Source organism: Harpia harpyja, chromosome 6 (genome assembly GCF_026419915.1).
Source record: "Harpia harpyja isolate bHarHar1 chromosome 6, bHarHar1 primary haplotype, whole genome shotgun sequence".
Taxonomy (NCBI): domain Eukaryota; kingdom Metazoa; phylum Chordata; class Aves; order Accipitriformes; family Accipitridae; genus Harpia; species Harpia harpyja.
The window spans coordinates 29013109-29035589 of NC_068945.1; the positions used below are offsets into that span (position 1 = coordinate 29013109).

The 22481-nt window shown below is 40.3% G+C and overlaps 1 protein-coding gene across 1 annotated transcript; it reads right to left on the bottom strand.

The window, feature by feature from the left end:
- Positions 1 to 221: 221 nt before the first annotated feature.
- SLC25A17 (solute carrier family 25 member 17) lies at positions 222 to 21305 on the bottom strand. The gene is made up of 9 exons (XM_052790194.1): positions 21179 to 21305; positions 16242 to 16302; positions 15105 to 15171; positions 12126 to 12277; positions 9767 to 9883; positions 8918 to 9063; positions 6883 to 6978; positions 2069 to 2151; positions 222 to 1622 (listed from the first exon to the last, which is right to left on the bottom strand). Exons 1-9 carry the CDS (start codon positions 21230 to 21232, stop codon positions 1475 to 1477), a joined length of 924 nt encoding a protein of 307 aa, XP_052646154.1. The 5' UTR covers positions 21233 to 21305; the 3' UTR covers positions 222 to 1474.
- Positions 21306 to 22481: the final 1176 nt, after the last annotated feature.

Genomic DNA, 22481 nt, shown 5'->3' on the forward strand with positions numbered 1-22481 from the left:
TTTTCACTGAAGTTCTCCAAATTGTGATTGTTTCTTTTCCAGTGGTGAGGTCTGCAGTCTTTCATTAAATTTCATCTATCAAAGTATAATTACAGCTCATTATGCTTTTTCATTCTTACTTCTCATATGTAAATCCCATTTGGACTGAAAAGCATCCAGCACTGAATTAAGAGCGTTTTTCCTGTATACAGATACTCCCAATACTCTTAAAAGCAGCAGTCAGTGGTAAAGTTTTTATTCTCGTTCAAAAGACAGCATTATCTGCAGAACTGAATTCCAATTTCATACTTAGAATTGACTCAATTGAGACCCAAAAAAGGGTGCCATTTAGCAATTCACTAACATATTTCCTGCAGCACTTAATTCTTCTCCCAGACATTCTTTGTGTTAAACTACCATGGAATTTCTCAATACTTCAAATATATAAAACTGTTCTTCAGAACAATCCTACTGCAAACTTAATGATGGACACAGCAGGATTTATTTGGATTTTATGGCCTAGGACTACTGAGCAAAACTATGCAAAAAGAACATACATACTTACATTAACTGGGACAACGGTTATGACCTTTATGCTTTATGGTCAGGAAAGCGTCTGGGAAGATCAGTGGAAAAATTAAAAATTAAAGCACATTTTTGAGAGGGCGTATCACTTCTGAAGCATAGGGTAGTGCTCCCTGTCTGCATGAGAACATGGCATGAATTCACATATTCTCACAAGGAACAGGGTTACAGAACTTCATGTATTTCTGTGTAGCAAGTCCATTTTCTTGAAGCAGCTTGAGGTACTCAGCTTGAAAAAGCATGAGGTTATGCTCCTCCTACCTAGCCTGTACCAGCATTCAAAATTTTCAAGGTTCAAAATAGGTGGATTCAAGGCAGCAGTGTGCCTACTCACTGATAATGTACATTCTAGCAGTTCAGAAATCTCACCACCAGATATTTAGGGCAATAGCCTATCATTCTGTGCCACAAACATACTGAAGTTACAAGAAAATTATGTCCAAAATCTTGTTCTTTATGAATTATTTTAATGAACCAAACATGAAGTGACATAAACACAGACCAAGGAAGATAACATGAAACCAGCCCCACCAGTTGCTGACAGAAGGTAAAGATAGAAGAATAGTTGAGGATGATTTGAGGGAAAACAAGAAAGCATAGTGAGAGATACTCATTCTTGCCAAGAATGTCAACCAAATCGTATAGTAGTTAAAATTTCATGTCGAGTGCTTAAATAAGGTCTCTACTTTGTTTTTTAACACAGCGAGTCCACAGAAGAGTAGGGAACAGGCTATCCTTGAATTCATGGCAACAGGTCCTATAGAGTGTATTCCAACTTTCTCCAAATAATGGAGATGGAGGTGGCTAAAAAGAAAGAGAAAAAGAGGAAGTGAGGACCCTTTGTTACCCAGCCTGGTCTCAAGTGGAATGTGTTTTCCAGACCCCACAATCTTTGGCATAGGTTCCTTTTTCAATGTCTGCGCGAATGCTTTAATCCCATGACAGTGAAGGTTGCAGCAGTCAGTTTCTCATACACTAGGAACATAAGAGCAGCAGTAAGGACTGTCTGCAGGAGCTTTGCTTCAAGGCCCTTGTAGAGTCCCATTAATCCAAAACGCCTAAGGAAAAAAAAAAACCAAACAAGAAAACAAACATGAATACTCTTCTGTAAGTAAATAGGTACACTGCAAGTATCACAAGTTAATGACAACTGTAAGAATCTTAAAGTCATTCTTGATTTCTTGAGTGCCAGCTATGTTTAATAATATTTTAAAGAGAAAACTCTGCAGAAAGTTAAGTCTCTTGTGCAAGAAACTTGCTTCTTTTCAAGACGAGTGAATGAATTAGTATTCATAGATATCCTTGATACCACTTACTGTACAGGTATTGAGGAGAATTTGGTTTTGTGTACTTATTCCGCAATATATTACAAAAACCAGGTTGACTCAAATGGCAAGTTTATGGCAGGCAAAAAGAAACAAAAGTCAGATCCAGCAACATTTTTAACATATTAGTAATACTCAAGTCTTCTGTATCATGTTAGGAAAAAACCCAGAAAGCTCACCTCACTCTCTGTTGAAGAAGGTAAAGAACATTTCTAAGACTGCCTAGTGTTCGGTTCTCTGGGTTCAACCTGTGGCGTCCAAACTGAAAAAAAGGAAGAGCATTTTGTTGTACTATTTCCCCATGGCATGAGGCAGAGAACCCAACATATGCGTAAAATCTGGAGAGCCTATCTTAAACCTCTTTTAACATTTTCCAGGTTATACTAGCCATCAGTGAAGAACTGAGGCCAAAGCTCACACTATTAAACTTTACATACCAGGGCATTAAAACAGTATGTGCTGCAATAATTTGGGTTTAAGATAGATTCCAAGAAAGCGTTACACATGGCCATACTTGCTCTCTTTTAGTTGCTCTGGAGGAAAGTTTTCACGATCTCCAAAGCATAATTTGCAGAGTCTTAGTAGGCATATGACATTCAAAGCAAGTTCTTTCTGACTTGCTCAGCTTTCATTTAACAAATCTTTACATTGAGGTTGCATAGTTGAACCCAAAATTTATCTGCCCAGCAATGGTCTTGGAGCAAAACATTTACATGTTAACTGCTGAGGAAGAATCCAAAATTGATCCACCTACCTGGCCTAAATAATACTTCTCTCTCACTTACTGTGTTGGCTTATCCCCAAACAGTTTTTCAGCAGGCAAGATAGCTGCTGCTGTAATTTTAGGTCTTGGAATTAAACTAGAAATTTCAGCAACTCCTTTTCTAGCATTCATTAATACTCTTATCTGATACAGGTCAATAGTACTGTCAGCAAGCCATAACCATGAATTATTAATATACAAGGGTTGCCACACTTGTATTTATAACAACATAGCCAAATAGCTTTTGAAGCCTGTATTATGCTTCTGTGCCAAGAAAGGTGAACTTGAGCAACTGCCTGTGGATGAGTTTCTCCCAGAACTTACTCAGGCAACTGCTACTTCTTAGGCATAAATTACCCTTGACAGTAGGTAGAGTATGCAAGCAGATTTAGTCAGTTCAGAAATTCTAAAAAAATGGCAGGATGACACAGGTCCCTTGCTATATGTGTTAAGAACTCAGATGGAAACAGCAGCAACAGAACGCTATTGGAAATCTCTCTTTATTAGGCGAATATGTGCTCACAATCCATGATCTTCTCATCAGCAACTAATTTGATATTGATAAATCAATGTTAAGGATTATTGTCAAAGACTCAGACACACCCCCAAAAAATTGCTAACTAGGTTCCAAGTTACAACTCCAGTTGCTGTCCAATTACTCATAGGCTTCCAAACTACACCAGGATTAGATGCTTCCTTCTCCTCTCTTCTCCACCATCGGACTGTTTTTGTACTGCAAACAAAGGCTCAAACAAAAGCAGAAAAAAAAGTTCATTTCTCCCTAAGACATCAATACTTCACTGATTACTGCAGAAGATTTCCCAAAGGAACTAGCGTTCTCTACGCTAGAGGAAAGAGGCTTGAGTTTTAAAGAGAACTTTTTCACCCAGGATCACTAAGAACATTAACAGTATTGCTATTTCTCCAGAGGCAATTTTAATTTACTCACTGTTTACTGACACATAGGCTAAAGAACAGTTTTACTGTATAATGAGTAGTACCCGTGCCATGTATTTTTAATGACTGAAAAGGAAATAGACATCCCAAATGGCAAGGCTGGAAGCTGCTTACTACTATCAATTACACCGGATAACTGTTCATTATATGGAAGCAAGAGAAGCGCTTTGCCAAAAAGTTGAAAGCAAAGGTGTAGAGACTTCATTACCAAGAACCCTAACTTTCAAAAAATAGTAAATTTCTAAAGGTTTAAGGTTCAAGAGTCCTGTACTTCTACTCTAACGATAGAACTTAATTATGATGTGTAAGTTTTTATGAATTATATTGAGATTGTATTAGCTTGTGTGTAAATCTGCTAAAATTGTTCCAAAAAATCCCCACAACTATACAAAGTATACTTAATGCAGAACGTTATTTCTGAAAATACTAAACCTTTATTCATAACTGTTTTTTTAAACATCACTTAGCGTGAGTGACAAAAACTTCATCAAATGTAACAATGCTAGCTTTAGATTAAACGTCACATTACGAAGTAGTGCAAGTCTGAACTGGACAGCACAGGTATCCCAGATGCCTGTTTCTGCTGTTCTTGCCAGAAATGTTCAGGGTTTCTGGCTATTACTTCTTTCATAGATCAAAGGGAAAGAAGTCACCACTAGTGACTGCAGAACTAGAGCTAGGGTCCTTGTATTCCCCGTCATCACAGGGAGAGGATGGACTGGCACTGAGAAGTAGAATACAGGCCACTTTATTTCACAGTGGGCCACTGTGAGAAAAATCCCACCACCACTGGGACACTGATGGTTAGCTGTGCTCTAGCAGAAAGGCAACTCGCCACTGCTCTGGCAAGCCAGCAGCGAGCTAGCTGACTTCAGCTGAGGTGAGCAGTAGGCAGCAGCTGGTTAGTACATCAAGCTAGCAGCACAACTTACCAGAGCTGCCGTTTTTTAAAAGAATGACACTGTCACCAAAAGATAGAAAAATTTTGTTCAAAAAGCCGAAAGGAGACAGACAAAACATGAAGTAATAGTCCAAGATTGTAACCATTTCTATAGCAACCATGGAAAGGACCAAGGGTTGAAGCTGTTCTATTTATGTAGCCCCAGGAAAATGGCGCTGCTGTGCAATGCTAAGGCTAAAAGAGAGCACTCCAACTTTCCTTCCAGTTCTCCTTCACACAGCAGAAAATGCATCACAAATTAAAAACAGACTGATGTTGCAACTTATCCAAAGAAAGCTATATTTGCTTAATTTTTTTTTCTGTATCTGTCACTTCAGCAATAGAAGTCTGCGTTACTAGTTTAACTCATGAGATGGGTAAGTCCAGGCTGTTAAAACAGGGTAAGACATCGAATGAAGGCACTAGCTCAGCTGATCACAAAAAGTTATGAAAACTTCAGAAGAGATGACTGCTGACAAAAACTACAATATGGCTGACATCTACAGTGCTGTGCTGGTTTTGGCTGGGACAGAGTTAATTTTCTTCACAGTAGCTGGTATGGGTCTATGTTTTGGATTTGTGCTGAAAACAGTGTTGACCACACAGGGATGTTTTCGTTACTGCTGAGCAGTGCTTACACAGAGTCAAAGCCATTTCTGCTCCTCGTGCTGCCCCACCAGCGAGTAGGCTGGAGGGGCACAAGGAGTTGGGAGGGGACACAGCCAGGACAGCTGACCCAAACCGACCCAAGGAATATTCCAGACCATATGACATCATGTTCAGCATATAAAGGTGGGGGAAGAAAAAGCAAGGGAGTATGTTCGGAGTGATGGCGTTTGTCTTCCCAAGTCACCCTTATGCGTGATGGAGCCCTCCTTTCCTGGAGATGGCTGAACACCCGCTTGTCCATGGGAAGTGGTGAATGAATTCCCTGTTTTGCTTTGCTTGCTTGCACAGCTTTTGCTTTACCTATTAAACTGTCTTTATCTCAACCCATGAGTTTTCTCACTTTTACCCTTCTGATTCTCTCTGCCATCCCACTGCAGGGGAGTGAGCGAGCGGCTGTATGGGGCTTAGTTGCTGGCTGGGGTTAAACCACAACAAATGCGGATGCCATTTTGTGCACCATTAGGTTGGTGAAGTAGAAAGCTGTGCAGACACAAAATTGTCTAGTGTCTTTTCAGGGCAGCAGTAACCACACAGTAAGTATATTCAAGTCCTGTTGGTCTGAAATATGGCATCCAAACTATCTTTTTACAGGCTATCAAAAATCAAAATACATTTAGTATGCTCTAATTAGAGAAGAAAAACTAAAATAATTACAAAACTTGCATGAAAATCACTTTTTCCAGGCGAACAATTAACAAGAAAAATCCCCTATTAGACAAGTCTGAAAAGTGATACCCTTAACATGGAAGGCTCACGTTCAAAGTTCAGCTAATTCTCCAAATTTGTACAAGTTTTAGAACATATATAACAGCTTTACCATACGTGTAAGTTAGGGCTTCTCCTTGCTTAGGAAAATAGCATTGTATTTCATGTGGAAACATATATTAATATTTAACTGTTATAAAAATCATCAAGAAACAGCTTACGAAAATAGATTAACAAGCACAGAAATTAGAGTACAATATGCTTGCTTATGTATGGCCAGGTCTCTTCCCCACCCCCAACTTTGTCTTGTTTCAATATTACAACAACATTGGTACATACTGAAGGTAGCAGCATTATCCAGCATATACACAAATTGCAAGTGAGAATAAATGCAAGTGTTTCCATTACCACTACAATTAGCACACAAGGCTGGGCAAGTGGTTAAAGATATTATTTACGAGGGAGCTCAGCTCCCCCTGATGAATCACATTCTGGCTACTGACAAGGTCAGGCCATCATCTGAATAAAACAAAACCTATGAATAGAACTTTTTCTGGATTACCCTAGGTCATCTGGGAACAAACTGGGTTTAGAGGATTTAATTTTAACTTCCCACTTGACACATTTTCTATTTATATTCAAAGAAGTAAATCTACATTTTTGTAGTGCCTAAAAGCAGTATGGTGCATCAGCTTCTGTGAGACACTGTATCCATGCATTATGTTGTCAATCCTACCAGCTACTTGAAACAAATGTGCACCAGTAACACCAAGTTCCACCAGACCCTGTCAGTACAGGATCAAAGGAAAGAGGCATCATTATCAGTGACCTGCATTGTGCAAAAGGAGCTCCCAAAATGATGGGTTCGTTAACACAAAGGAAAATGAGCCATTTGAACAAGGATTGCATTATACAGAACAACTCAGAGGCAGTTACCCTGAAATGAAATTATTACTTACCCGCAGAATTGACTGTATTGTCTGCAGAGGATAAGTGAGGGTGGTGGCAACTGCTTTGGCTATTGCACCAATGACAAAAGCATCCAAAGATGTGAGCTATTCAACAGATAAAGAACACATTACTTCCACACAGTACCAGAACAGCCAGTTACCCATATATGTTTGGGGATTTTGTACTGGTACCTGCCTTCTGGGTTATCTAAGTATCTTTGGCATAAAGATTTCATGAAGTCTCTGGGTTTTCTCATTTTAAAGAGTTAGTTATAGTTCAAACAACTCAGTTCCCCGCAAGTAAAGTTCATTTGTAACTTCTACCTGCTCACAAGCTTTTGCATTTCTCATTATAACTAGGTTACTAAAACATCGTGAAGATAAAGCCATACAACTAGACCAATTTAAAGCACTGACAGCAGACAAAAGATAGCGAAGTATCATTTAAACATACCATCAATCAATAAGCATTTCAGCTTTTGCAACATTTAAACTAACAAGTCACACGGCACTCGTGAAAAGGTGACAGTGAAAGATTCCTTGAACATCACTCTATAATCCTGAGACATAATCACTACGCTATCAGGCAGAATTTTAGTCTTGATGACACAGGCTAAATCTCATCCCCTATTAGTTAAGAACACCTGATGGTAGCCCATCCCCACCTCCAAAGCCCACACTGGTCTACAATGCACCAAATAGATTGTTATAGCCTAAGCTGATTACAGTGCATCTCAGTTTAACAGTGTGAATTAATCACTGAAAATAAGCAGGTGCCCATAACAAAACTCCAAATTTGCAAAATGTTGATTGCAATCAGAAATATGCACACACATGCACATCTTAAAACAGTCAATCTGATGTACTTAAGACAATCTGGAAAAGATCAAATAGAAAGAAAAATGTTGTCCAAAATAAAAATGACCATTGCTAGGGGAAAAAAGTATTTTCCCTCTGATGATCATGGACAAAACATGCCCTAATTTAAGCTAGAACTAAGTAATTTAAAAGAAACACAAGAAATAAATATAGCAATTAGTCAACAGGCAAATAACAATGCAGAGGGAACCTCAGCTCATCACTCAAAAAATGTATTGTCCATAATGTAACTGGATAGATCCATCAGGCACAAATAGAGTGCTACAGCTGCAGTATTGCCTAAAGATGGTAAAAACCCCAAGCCTCATTTATGAAGCAAAATCTCACGTAAAAATAATTTCACTATGTCTTGAGGAAAAACAAGACAGCTTTGTAAAATATTGATATGATCTAACATTTTAACACAACCAAATGCATTCTAAAGTCACAAATTAACAGCAAAGCACTGCATCTTAAACACGTAATAGTTTAGGATATTATCCTAAACTAACACAAATGCTCTTCAATTTGCTAGAACATAAAAGGAACGTGAGTTCAGGTGAGCTGCTATATCTGATATAGAGAAAAAAGAATAAAGAAAAAGACAAGGACTATAAAGCAGGGACAGAAAAATGATTCTATCTCTATTTAAAGAATCAAGGAGGTATGGCTGCAACACTATGTTCAATCCTAGTGTCCATCCTTGCAAAAAAGGTATTGAAAAATTGAGGGCTTCAGAAAAAAAGTGGTATTAAAATGACAGGGTCCAGAACAAATCTGTGATACTTCAAAGGCTCAGTATACTTGATTTACTGGAGAAAGGGTTAAGAGGTGACTTCAAAACAGTCTGTAGGTACATATTTATAAAACAGATATATTAGAATTGAAATATCTACTTTAAATCAAGTCCTGTGAACAAAGCTAAACAAATGTGGACAAGAGGTGCAGTTTTGTTTTTACAGGAAGAGGAATTCATCACAGGAATATCTTCCCTAGGGACATGAAAGATTCATGTCTCACTTCATGATGACAGATCCTTTTTAGAAGATATACTAACTCAAAAAACCCCTCAAAAACACAAGAACCAAAACCAAACCTACATTTCTGAATTCATTCAAGTAACACATGTCAAAGAACCTGTCTTATAAGACAGCATGTCCATCACCTGGCCTCAAAACATACTCACTTGCAGCTGCTTTTTCAAAAGCTTCCGTTTAAAGCCTTCATAAAACATGAACTGTATGGCAGGATTGAAGACCAGCAGCAAGGAGGGGAAAGTACCATTCCATAAAGCTACAACTCCTTCATCTCGTATTATCTGATGAAAGGCATCTGAGAAGAAAGTTGGAAAAAAAATTATTAAAATTTTGAGTACAAAATTCTGACTGTAGAAGATAAGAAAAGTTAAACTTAAAGCCTAATATTCAAAGTGTATAAAAATCCACTGCAGTCTTTTATGCAACTTTTTTTACCTTCCATTCTAATCTGGAAGTTAACAGAAAAATAGTGACAAAGATGGTTCTTGCTCACATCACCATTAAAGTAAACAAAGCTTAACATCTGCACAGACACCCTGCTCTCTTTAGTACAAGCTCAGCATCAACATTAAGGTCTTCTAAACCTTCTTCAAAACAACAATATTTATTTACTTATTTATTTTTAAAAGGAAGAGAGCCTGAACATGTGGATGATTAAGAGATTAAGGTGAGTGAAGTTTAATTTGCAGATTGTCTGTCTAAACTCAGACTCCCAGCTACCACCTCACTGGGCTCACTACTACTCCAGTATTTATATAAGACACCTGCCTTTGCAAAAGGTATTTTAGTTACAGGTGTGCATACTACAAACTCTTAATTATCATCAGAAATGGCCAAGTCCAGTTTCCTGTAAAACTCAATGACTGCAAAGTGATAGGGAAGCATAGAGATTCCAGAGTGAAATTGGTTACATGAATAAAAGTCTTCAAACATCAGTGTCCTTGATATATTTCATTTAATGAACTTCTCTTTGGTTGACGATAACAACAGGTGCTTACCTATTATACCTTTATAATTGGTTGGTACAATGTCTTCATTTCTAAATTTTGCTCCCTGCAGCTTCAGACGTGTGTTCACTACCCAAAGAGGAGTAGTCAAGAGTACATTCACTACACCTAATGCAAAACAGCACAAAGAAAATCAGCAAGAACCGGAAAAAGATTTGAAATGTTTTCTTATCCCCTTTTACTGGGATTCACACACTACTGAAATGACTGGTAGGAAGAGGGAAAAAAAATTAACACAGCATATGGGAAAAGTAAACTGGTAATTTGTAATGAGCTACTTCAGGTATCCCCCCACAGCCCCACCATGAATTAGTTGTCAGCAGATTGCATGCAGTGGGAAGACATTTCTGCTACTCCTCCCCAAAACTTAAACAAAACAAAACAACCCCCAAAAACCACTCACACACAAAAAAATCTCCCACCCCAAACAACAAAACACACCAAACAGGAACATGTTGAAGGAATCTTAAGTGGATTTGTGACTATGCTGCATTCTACACCACACTGGAGCACAAGATACTCTACTTTTTTACACCCTACTTCACTCCATGTTGACTTGCTGCCTGCCTACTTTCAGAAAGAAACACAGAGTGATAAGGTTAGAAGGATTATTTTATAAGGAGAGATCAAAACAGATAAGTGCATGCAGCTTGACAACCAGAACAGAGCTCCTACACTGCCAAAAGAATGAGGACATCTAGCTTCTAGATTCACTAAGTACACTTAAGGTGGAAAAGACAGGATTCTGCAAGTATTTTAGGTAAGGCTTAGAAGTGGCAAGAGATTACACACAATAACAAACCCCAACAGTAAAGCTTGAAAGTTGAATATCAGAAATTAAGATGGGGGAAGAGAAACAGACAAGCATACGTAAGGCTGCAACAATGAGGTATTGCAAAATACAGTTCTAAACCAACAGGGAGAAGGATTAAGTGACATTACTTCTGCAGTCGCCTGGTACAGGTCTCTCCTGCTCAGTAATGACCGAGGCAGTTACTTTGAAGTAACTATGTAAAAACAAGCTTCTGATCTTTCTTATTAATCTGCATCACAGAAATTAGCAATTGCTTCTACATCAGTTGCTTTGGTAGGAGTCTGAGTGACAGACTGAATTATTCCGTTATATTGAGATGGACACACTACATAACCATCAAGAACAGTAAATCTGAAAAAGGTGACATTTTACTACCTACATTGTGCCTGTTTTGTTCTTTTTCTTTTCCTTTAAAAGGGTTTAGAAAAGCAGAATATAAACATAACTATTTCAGTATCCTTCATAAGCACTACAGTCAGCTCTCAAAAGAAGTTTTGAGCAAAATCAAGCACTAGAAAAGGCAAGCCACATTAATCTCTCTTAACTAAAGTCAGTGTGATTACATTAAGGAGCAACAGGTTAGAGCACAGTCTACTTGTAATTTTTCACCCAGACTCAGTTAAAGGAAAAGTCATAAAACTTCATTTTCCAGACTGGAAAGGAATTTTTTTTTTTTTTTTTTTACTGTATTTTTCCAATCTGTATTTGCTACCAGTAGTAGGAATGAGAGATGGGTAGGGAGAATTAGTAAACACCTTAAGTGGAATTTTTCCATTTACACCAGATGTTATTCCATTATAAAGATATAAACTACTGACATTGAAGAAGAGTTAGTCATTTAACTGACAAGCTGTTACCCTAACTCCTGTAGCCTTTGATCCAGAATGTAATTATATGGAATTTTACCCCAGTGATAAAGCTAGCTTAGGAATTTCCATCCTTATTTTCCCCCAACTATTCAACCATTCATTGTGCCTACATTGAAAGCACAAGAAACTAGCAAAAAGTAAACAAAAAGCCTTCCCCTACTCACTACACCCTCCTCCCCGTGGAGCCCCATATATCTAGGCACTTACTGTCACTTTCAGGTGACAACCCAAAAACAAGTCTGGAAACTGACACCCAAATGCTTACATTAAAAACTCTTACTTATCGTAACCGAAAATATTTCAGAATTGGCACTTATCTTTTCCTCTAAAAAAAACCTATCCCTCTCCCTGCCACTTGTCTTCAACATCTAAATGATGATGCTTAGATAGCATGGTAAACAACACACCAGACACAAATAAAATATTAGACCACAGCAGCTCTGTGCTTTGTGCCAGAATTCACCACAGGAACAGTTTATGCACCTGCTGATGAGGTGGGGAGGACACAGAAGAGCAATCAGAGCTGTACAACGAAGCAGGTCTAGGTCTACATACAGTGGGAGGCATAAGCACTCACTGTGACCTCCAGTGGACTTCATAAAGAAAAACATTAGACAGAATATACTAAAAATACATTTTTGATGAAATTGAGATTTTTAAGTATTACCTGCAACAACCCCAAGAACCAAGTCTTTTCCAGTGGTTGAATGCTGACCTTTGACCCAGAGAGCTTTAAGACTATTAAATGTATAAAAATAAACAAAATTGGAGCAGCAAAGGCTGGAGATAACAGGGAACCATCCTCGATATGGTGCCAACCTAATGGAGAGGAAAAAGTCATGGTAAGTATCAGTAAAGTATTTATGTGATCTGGTTGATTTTACATGTTGGTGGAGGGTCCCAGAGATACAATACTGTATACTATATACAATACTAAACTCCTGACTGTACCACAAAAAAATTAAGCACTTATAAATATAAATTAATCGGGAATAATTCCATTGAAAAGGAGCTGTAGAGGTACAATAAATTTACAGTGAGAAGCTTGGGACTCAGTCACTCCAAAAGTGAGTATTACCACCATATTTGCTCTCTACCAACAGCCAGCAGTGAACTCCAAACATCCAGGGGATGAATATATGTTTGAAGTATGTAAGTTAACATACAGACTGATACATTCCGTTCAAACCATATACTAAAACATACCAAGACATAGGAGAATTCTCATCTTTGTTGAGAAACAGAGTTGTCAGTCCAATACAAAAGATAACACCCCAGTAAAGAGATGTTCACATCTCCAAGGAAACAAAGCAATGCTTAACATAGCTGGAAAAAAAATTAAAGACAACTACTGCTTCAATACAAAATTAAGAAAAACTAGCGTAAGGAAGACAAAAAATGTATGTCTGGATTCTCACATAAAATTTAAGAATGGAAGACTAGTTACTGAAATTAATATACTCCACCAAGGAGAGTTTTCCGAAGGATGCAACCTGGGGCATGAGATATGCAGGTGAGAGGAATTTCTAATAAATGCCTCACAGTGAAGTCTAGAGCAAATCAGTCAGGTGAGAAAGATATTAACTAGATTAATCACAGCTGAAAAACTGAATACCCCCTTATGATTCACAGCTGTTTTATTTTTCAGGTGTTGTGAATAACAATAATTGTTTGTGTGTCATCTAAATCTACCTTAATGATTTCCTAACAGTCAACTAACAAAGCTCCCTTCTCTGACAGGCCTGATGAGCCTGTAAAACAGTGACACCTCAACAGCTGCCCTACATCCCCAGCATGTTCTACAATACATCCAAAAAAAGACAGTAATATGCACCTTCACTGAAGCTGCACAGGACAGGCAGAGAACTGGTATCATGTTAAGAGCATAAGAAATCTCTTCAGTGAACAGCAGTGATCATGGAGGCTCTTTAGTATTCATTAAAATATTGAGAATACACAGAATATAAGGATCCCATAAAAGATGCAAGGCTGGTAAATGCAGCATCTGACTGTTCTTATAACCTAAATGCTAGTTTTTCATCTTGGATGCATCAAGTGCTTCTCCCTCCCATGTAGCTGGGAATACACCACATTATTAAGACTGCTTCTGAAGTTACAGGCTTAGCTAACCGTACAGTTACAATTACAAATTAATTGACTATACAGTTAGTCATGAGCAGAATTAAAACAATTTTTGCATCACCTCTCTCTTCTGTGCTGGAAAAGAAAGGGAGAAATACCCTCTGGGGACCACATCCTCTAACTGAGAGTGTTAGTTTGGTTTTGCTTGATTTATTAAAAACTGATGATTTTCAAACACAACATCTTGCAGTACAAAGCATGAAACTAAGACAAAAAACATGAGTTTATTTTAATGACTTAAATTGTCAGTGCTAGCATCCATAATTCACATACAAATACTTCTGCACACAAATAAAACCTAAGTTTGTATTCCAAACTGCAACCTTGTGAAGAACGCAGTGTACACCAGTGAACACCTTTCATATCACCTAGAAAAGCTAAACCTATTTGCTTTATCTAGATGAGAAAAGCAGTCTCACAAAAGTACAAGATAAAACTCTACGAAGTAATGTGAACGAGATGTTTATGATCTCACATTACATTTCAGATTTGTTGTTGTTCAGGGGTTTATTATTCCAGACACATCTCTAAAACTAGTATCATTGCTTAGCGAGGCCTTCCCAATGCCTTTGGAAGAAACAATGTTCCCCTCTTGCCAGAATTACTGATTTTTCTGTTTCACAGGAAAAGTAGGATTACCACTTTTGCAGTCTCTCCACTAAAGTTAACTTCTTAATTTTTCTTTTTTACTTTTTTCTTTTTTTTTAAATTGAAGTTTACTTGCCACCCTCATGTGACAAAAGTAATGCAGGAATATGAACAAAAGAGATCACCAACTGACCGAGAAGTACTCGCGCGTACAGCTGTCAACTGCTCAAGTTCAAAGGTGGCAAGACATTATTGGCCGAGCAAAACTTTTGTCAGCTTTACTGTCCTGGAAGCTCTGGTCTACTTAAGAGTTCCAGGGATTCACTTAGGAAAATACTTGTAACAAGGACACACATACAACTGTTTTTCCCAGCCAGCTCAGCCCAGACTGTGTGGCAAATACTAAAGCACAGCATTGCTGAAAGTTAACTGCTTTTAGATAGATCTTGAATCTCACCAGCATAAAGTCACTTGCTGTTTACTTCCACATGCTTAGGAGGAGAAAAAACTTCCAACTGGGAAACACGTCTCAATTATCCTGTTGAAAGTGGCTCAGCTGCCCAAGAGCTTAATGTTGGTTATGAGAAATGGACACACCCGATAATCCAGGTACATGAAGGTACGTTTGCATACAAACCTGCATTTCTGAGGAAGCACAGCTACCTCACTAATGGAGGCACAGTTACATCACTGAACAGATCGATGGCATAAGGCGCTCAAGAAAGTTAATCCAAATTAGCTAAAGACAAACACATAAGATTATGCAAGTCATATCACACTTATATGGAGACATTTTAATTCAGAGTAAAAATCTGTCCACAGAGATACAGGCTAACTATTCCACTTTAAAAGCAAATTCAAATTAGCTTTAGAGCTTGCCTACATGAAGACAAGCAGAAAATTAGTATCTACTCACAGGCCTTCTTCTCTGATTATTTCCAACAGGACTGCCGGTGTTGTCTTAGACTTCCGCTTCTCATCAACTGGAAAACAGGAGAACCAACCTTTTAGATTATTCTGATTTTTAGCATTCATTTTCAAGTCCTTAACCTTCCTATTCTGAACATATCCCAGAAAAGCATGTTTCTTCTTCCTCATAAAGGATAGACGTTCCCTATTTCTGCAGCAATTCCAGAAAGCTCCTTACTTTTATTTGCTAGGCAAGGCTACTTCCTTTTTTCATTCTTCCCCAGACTAGCAGGTTCTGTTGTGCACCAGAGTATCTGTAGTTACCAATTCCTCACCTGAGAGTTGTGACATGAACTGAAGACAGGTTCCCCTTAGGTAAGGGACTAGAATTGGGCCTGCCTAACTGCTCTCAAAATCGTTCCCTTGGACTCCAGACTAGCACCACTAGCAGAGCAATTTTTTACAGTTTATCTGCAAACAGCTAAGCCTTAGCAAAACACTGTCTCTTCCTGCATTGAAAGCTGCTCAACAGTGATATGGTGCTCATTTCTCAGCCACATGTTTCTGACGACCTGGCTGATGATCTCCCTCTAGTTCTTAATAGCGCTTGAGTCACAGTGCTAAAATGCTTGGTGATTCTGTGACTTTTGATTAGAAGATATGAGCATTAGAACAACAAAGTTTGTACCCAGATGCATTTCTGTAAATATTGGATGTTCCTACTCCCAGTTCTAACCCTGACTTTTCCCTTTAAACCATTCTCAGGAATAATTCCAGACTAGTTTTTCATGATACTGCCCCTGCATTTTGAAGTGTTCTCAGCAGCCAAAAGCAACAACACACAAATGTGATCCTGTTTAATCTCACATCTTTATTTTTCTTTTTGGTCTTAGATAACCGTTCAAAAGCCATGTCTGGCCACAGATCACACAGCCTTTTCAGCTAATTAAAAGGTTGCCCAATACTTCCAAAACGGAAAATTACCTTCAGCGGGAAAAATGGTGTTAGTAATTAAACGGTGTTAGTGTTACACAGGTAAGATTCCTGTTCATGCAAGATAGGTCCCCCTACAACCACCCTTGCAAGTGCCCAAGCCAAGATGAACAGAAACACCATCATACAAAGAAACTAGTTTGACACTTACCCTGAAGTCTAAGCCTAGCTGTATCCAACGGAAAAAATACAGTCATTGCAGTCATACTGCCCTGAAAAACAAAATAAACTGGCTATATAGTGTATCAGTTGCTTGTACAGATGTCTGCCAGACTCCTTGTAGCCCTTCACTTCTCACCCAGAAACCAGTCTACTGAGTAAGTTTAAAAAGGGGATAAACTCCATACATAACAACGTCTGTTTGAAGTGGGTTTTGGTGCCATGCTTACAAACAAGATTTTTTTTCTCTTGTATTACATCAAGCTAAAATTAAAAACATTAGAAGCTTTTTGCCCAAAAAGAAAGTTTTTGAAGTCTGAAAGCTGATAAAGTGGGTGTCAGGAAACACACATACTGCACTTCCTCTACCTCCTATTAGCCTCAGTACCCAATGTCCAGGTTAAAAAAAGAAGATGACGACTATGACACAAGCAACCATTGTGTTACAATAACCTTGTTTTGACTTAAGAAAAAACCAAAACTTTTATTCATTAAAAAACTGATAGTACAAGTTCAGGACTTAACTAGCATTGTACTAAATTCCAATTTAGGCAATAAAGATCTGCCTACTAAGGCACCCCCTGTGGCATGAATTAAATCATGACCTAGGTGTCAGCAGACTCCCTTCTTGTGAATCCAACACTCTCTTCACTTCCTGTGCGATCCAACCATTAAAGCCTCTAAATGGAAAAGCCAGCAGCCACCCTCCTTTATAACAGGGTTAAAGACTGTATTTGCAAATGCCCTTATCTTCCATACAAGCAGCTGTTCCCTCTCTGTCCCCACCATCATTCAGCTTCTTCATTCTTTAGTACCCTAGCATTAATATTGCACAGCTTTTGGAAAAGATATCTATCTCAAAAGGACCCTGGCTGGGTGTAAACCTGTTAACACTCTATAGTAGTATTAAATGCATTAAATGGCTGCTAAAGCTGTGGCACTCTTCCGTTAGTTGCCATGCAAACTGTTTAAACGGTGGGAAGGCCTGGGATACAGCAAGTCACACAAGCACTGTGTTTAAAGCATCCTGCACAGTGCAACTTGAATTTTTCTGGAGCAATGTTACGCCATACATTTAAGCAAGCTTTGTCTCTGGAAACACTCCAGCTCCTGAGCAGGTGGCTTGGACCTATCTCTACAACCAGCAACAAAGGATTATTTTTCAGGTGGTATTTCCTCACTAAGACAACTCTTGGCTGAAGTCTTAACAAGACTTAAGTTTCTCCAGCTTTCGTAACACCAGGTAGCAGATGAAAGGAAACACTTGGCCATTATTACCTGGTTATTTTAACCCATTTAGTTTGGGCTCTAGCCCAAAGGACTGGTTTTGCTCTCCCACATACTTGTCCTGTGTCTGCTCTTTCTAGGTACCTACTATGCACGCAGCTGAACAGCAAGCAGGATTAATGAACCCATCTGACTAAAAATTTACAAAAAATAAATTCCAGCTAGAAGGCTAGTGCCAGCACAAAAAGAAGTGCCAGAAAGAGCCAAAATGCACCTCCTAATGACAGCTGCATTACAGCACCTCTGAAGCCAACCTCAAAAGTTACACACACCTATGCACAAAACAGCCACAAAACTGCACAGTGACTACAAGTTCCAGCCTTCCCCTGCTCAATTTATCCTTCTTCCATCCTCCCGAAGTGAGATTTATCCTGAATCCTACTCTCAATGCAATCCGCCATACAGCAACACACACACTTGCACTCAAAATCAGAAAATGGAAATAGGGAAACAGTCAGGGTAGTGGCACACAGGACAAATGGGTGGACACAAGATACAGAATAAAATATTTCAGTTAGACCTACAACAATCACCTAGTCTAACTGCCCGATCACTTCAGGGCTGACCAAAAGTTAAAGTGTATTATTAAGGGCACTGTCCAAATGGCTCTTAAACACTGACAGGGATGGAGCATGGACTATCTCTCTAGGAAGCCTGTTCCAATGCTTGACCACCCTCTTGGTAAAGAAATGCTTCCTAATGTGAAGTCTGAACCACCCCGACACAGCTTTGAACCATTCCCACACAATGAGCCTTACAGGCTCAAACTGGCTTAAAACATATATGAAGCTATAGCTCAACAGAATGTCATGAGATAACTTAGCTAACAGATTACTGCCAATAAAAGATAATTTGTACCCTCTCCCCTCCTTTTGCTAAATTGAGGGAAATAAACTCAGAAAAGCAGAGTTACTTTTCTCCTGGGCTTATAAATGGAACAACTCAATTACATGGTGAGGAGAGTGCCAGAAGCATCATATGGAGCAGACAGGATTTCATGGCTAGAAGTAAGGGAAAGGAGAGGGATGAGCAGGAGCAGACCTTTCCCCAGCAACAAAAACCCTTGAGATGGGCTCAGATTCCTTACTGAATTGCACTTGAGGCCAGAAGGGAAAGTAACTCATATTACTGATTGCAGGAACATATGCTGATATGTATGACCCTGTACTGCTGAAGGGGTGAGGCTTCATTGCCTGCCTTCCCACCACCTCCCTGTTGGCGCTGAATCTCAGTAGTTTGCCAAGTCAAGTCATGCTATTGCTGAATAATTGCTAGGACAGGTACAAACTGGCTAAAGCAATCCTAGCTCTTGGTCAACTGTATTTGCATCCCTGCCTCCTCCATTCTGGTGGCATAAGTTTTGGGGCACCTACACAATGATGCAGACAAAGAAACTAAGCTGGCTGAAAACTAACTTTTTCCGCTGGGCTACTTCTTCAGTCAGATCAGTTCCCTGATCAGCTGCAGCACCACATAAACAACTGTGCAGTAGCCAAGAGGTGGTAGTCAGTGGCCAGAACAAACAGCCTGAGGTGACTGCTGCCAAGAAGAGGCATGCAGGACCACAGCCTAAAGTTAGGTTTTCTAAAAAATATTAATAATAAAAAATGTAAAATATATATAAAAATATTATATTGTCAGCCAACATTCAGAGTCAAGCAAAGCAGCTTGACTACTGCCATAATACTCCTATAAAATTCTCATTCCTACAGCTTTTGTAACAGGAAGGTTACTTTATAACTGTATGCAGAGTTAAAGAATACTTATGTAATTCAATTAAAGTTCACAGGAAATCAAGCACTGATTTTTTTTTGCTGGTCACAAAACTATTCATTTGTCACAGGTTTGACTAGGTAGCCTAGATGTATGAACTTTCATCACATTAGAACAAAAATTATCATGTTGTGATCTGACATGTTCTTCTCATTACCTCAGCACAGTTCTGTGGGTTGCTTTTTCTTTTTTTTTAAATTCTTGCATCACATCCACACATCAGTGTGCTTTATAATAATTTAAACAAATGGTGAGACAATACCAGAACAGTTAGTACCCATGCCAAAGATCTTGCCAAAATTCAGATATTACTGCAGCAAACAGAAATCTCTAAATCAATGAGCACATCTTTACTATACAAAAAAAAAATCAAGGTTTTCAGCATAAGGCAGTTAAAAAAAAAAAAAGCCACCTCATTTAAGGAAAAAATTCTTGCTCCAGAGCTTTAAATTGTATATGAATATTAGTGACAGCAAGTGGAAGTCACAAGGGTACAGAATTCCAATGGCTCCAGAAAGTCCTGTCTTCCTTCATAGCAGCATCACTGCTGAGATATAAGCATCTTCAAATACAATAGGGAATTTCTGTTAATTTAATTAACACCACCAAGGGACTTAAGATACTGTTTCATTATGTGTTTTAAGTTTATGGCCAGATTTATAAGGTCGGTTCATACCACAAACTTTGCTCAGGAGCACAGGCTGATTATAGTGATCTGTATATAAGAGTGAGAAGTTAACAGCGAGGGCTAGAAAGTATTACCAATTTCTGTACAAGCCAGCAAAAGGAGAGTGAGCAGTATTTCAATAACGAGATCATTTGAGAGAGTTCCATTTCTTGAAAGTCCCCATTGCCTTTGATGCTTAAATAAGCAGACTTAAAACACTTTAAGGAGCAGACAACAAACCCATGTTTACTTATGATAAAGACAAAACACCCTTTAGAGTCTTTTTTTCATTTTAGAATCAGCCGTTATTGTTCAATAACTTTTAGTGACTTTCATCCTATAGAAGACATTGCAAGATCTTTTAAGGTCTCAAATTAGAACAGTAGATCAGCAATTGCTAAAATACACATTTAGGTGTTCTTGCCAGTCTGGAATAACCAAGGAGTAGAGCTGTATCAGCTTGCTGGTCCAACGTGCTACGCTGCGCTAAAATTCTTAATCTGTTGGAAGTACAGGGCTGATTTGACATCTGCAGAGCTAGTGCTCATTCATTCAAGAGCTGGGCACACTGGGAAATCTACAGAAACCAAACGCTACTTTTTAATCTACGAGCGTCCCATGAAAAATGTAATGCAATAACCTATACAAACCTCCTCTAGCTGCACCGCGCTTGCTTTGCGTTTTGGTTAACACCTCAGCCTTGCCTCACCCTTCGCAACTTTTAAGTATTTACGAAACAATCGCCGAGCGCGGATGCTCAGTACAACTCGCCCTATCAGGCAGCTGAAGCGTTCTCCCCGACCGTAACTTCTGGCCGGCGTTAAGTCTCCATAGCTAGCCCGACGCCCACCTGCTCGCTCTCTAAGGCAGCACACCTCAGCCCGGACCCCCCTCTCCCGCCCCTGAAGGCCTCGGGCCCGCCTCAGCCGCCTCACCCCGGCCCTGCTGGGCCCGCCCGCCCTCACCCCCCCCGGCGGCCGCCCCCTCAGGCGCAGCCCCCTCCGCCCCCCGGTCAAACAAAAGCTTAAGGCGGCCTGCCACCTCCTCAGCGCCCGCCGCCAGGCTGGCACGGCCGCCCCCCCCCCGACCCCTCGGTCCCCTCACAGCCGAGGCCAGACGCCCTCTCCCCACCCCCCCCCCACACACACACCGGGAACCGCCCGCAACGGCTCCGCGGCGCGAACCCCGAGCCGCTCGCTCACCACAGCCCCGGACACGGCGTGCACCAGGCTCTCATAGGAGGCGATGGAAGACATCGCCACGGCTCCCGCCCGCTCGCCCACCCCAGGCAGACCCAGACTACCGCCCGCCGCCCCCGCTCGTCCCGTGGCGACCGCCCTCCAGTCACGTGGCGACTCGCCCCCGCCCCTAGCCGGCGGACCCTCCCTCCGCCGGGCCCGGCGCATGCGCGCTGCCGTGCCTCAGCCGGCGGGCGGCGGGAAGGGGAGGATGGCGGGCGGGACGGCTGAGGGCACCCACGGGAGGGGACGGGGATGGGATGGGAATTCCAGCGCCTACCTGTGAGAGAGCAAGCCGGGGGGGGGGGCGGAAATGCGTTACTGGAAACCCTGGGAGCGGAAAAGGAGGTGGGAAGAAGAGATCTGAAGTGCTGTTTATGTATCTGGTCTTGTACGTCGGGGTTTTTTTTTCCACACAGAGTAGACCTTACCTCGTGGGAGCTTGGAATAATTTCTGTGGCTGTAAGGAAAATACAGAATTAGGGTAGATACCGAGGAAATCCATTGTTCCTTCCTCTGAAACTACAGTAACACCTTTTCTCTCCACCACTGGCTTCCCTTTCTCAAACATTTAAAATAAGCATTTAATTACGAAGAGGAGACAATATTTAACTTAACACTGTTTCTACCTTCTCTGACTTCAGCCCCTCTCCTTCTACCTAAAGTCCAGCAGCTTTAAAATAACACTTCTTCAGGCCGATCATTCCTTACTTCTTACTCCACGTGGACCGGTCAAGCCTGTTGCTTTTCCCAACTGTCGTGTTTTCTCCTTTCCCCGTCCCGTAGCCCCTTCCTCCTCCTCTGCCATCATGGCTGAGAGACTTCCCAGCGCCCACAGCCAGAGCACACCGTTACAAACAGCATCTCCAGGCTCGTCGCTCCCTTTGCTGCCTGGGGATGGAAGGAGAAGTGCTGCAAAGACAAGACTAGACGCGAGTAGCTGGCCCAAGGACGAGGTAGCCACGGCTCGCAGCAGTTAGGGCACACAGTGACAAGTCTGTGAAATACGCAGTTTGGAAAATGCCAAGAATCCTATAGCCTCCTCGTAATCTTTTACGTAGAAGAGGTTCTGCAGGGTAGGAAGCAGCTGAGGGAATGAAATTAGGTTGGATGTGCCACAATTCGTAAAATCACTTGGGATGGCATCTGTGTCTGTTCCTGTCCTGGTTTTTTTCCCCACTCTCATGTCACATACTGGTTTCCAGATAGCTTCAGGGTTTTGCCTGTGTTAACAATCCTTCCCCTTTCCTTAGCTTCACCTGTACTT

Excerpts from the sequence above, each read along its gene's own strand:
- SLC25A17 (XM_052790194.1), bottom strand. The coding sequence starts at position 21,232 with ATGTCTTCCATCGCCTCCTATGAGAGCCTGGTGCACGCCGTGTCCGGG. Across the intron at positions 15,172-16,241 it reads AGCTAGGCTTAGACTTCAGG|TTGATGAGAAGCGGAAGTCT; the intron begins GTAAGTGTCAAA and ends CCTGTTTTCCAG. Across the intron at positions 9,884-12,125 it reads GGTTCTTGGGGTTGTTGCAG|GTGTAGTGAATGTACTCTTG; the intron begins GTAATACTTAAA and ends GTTTTGCATTAG.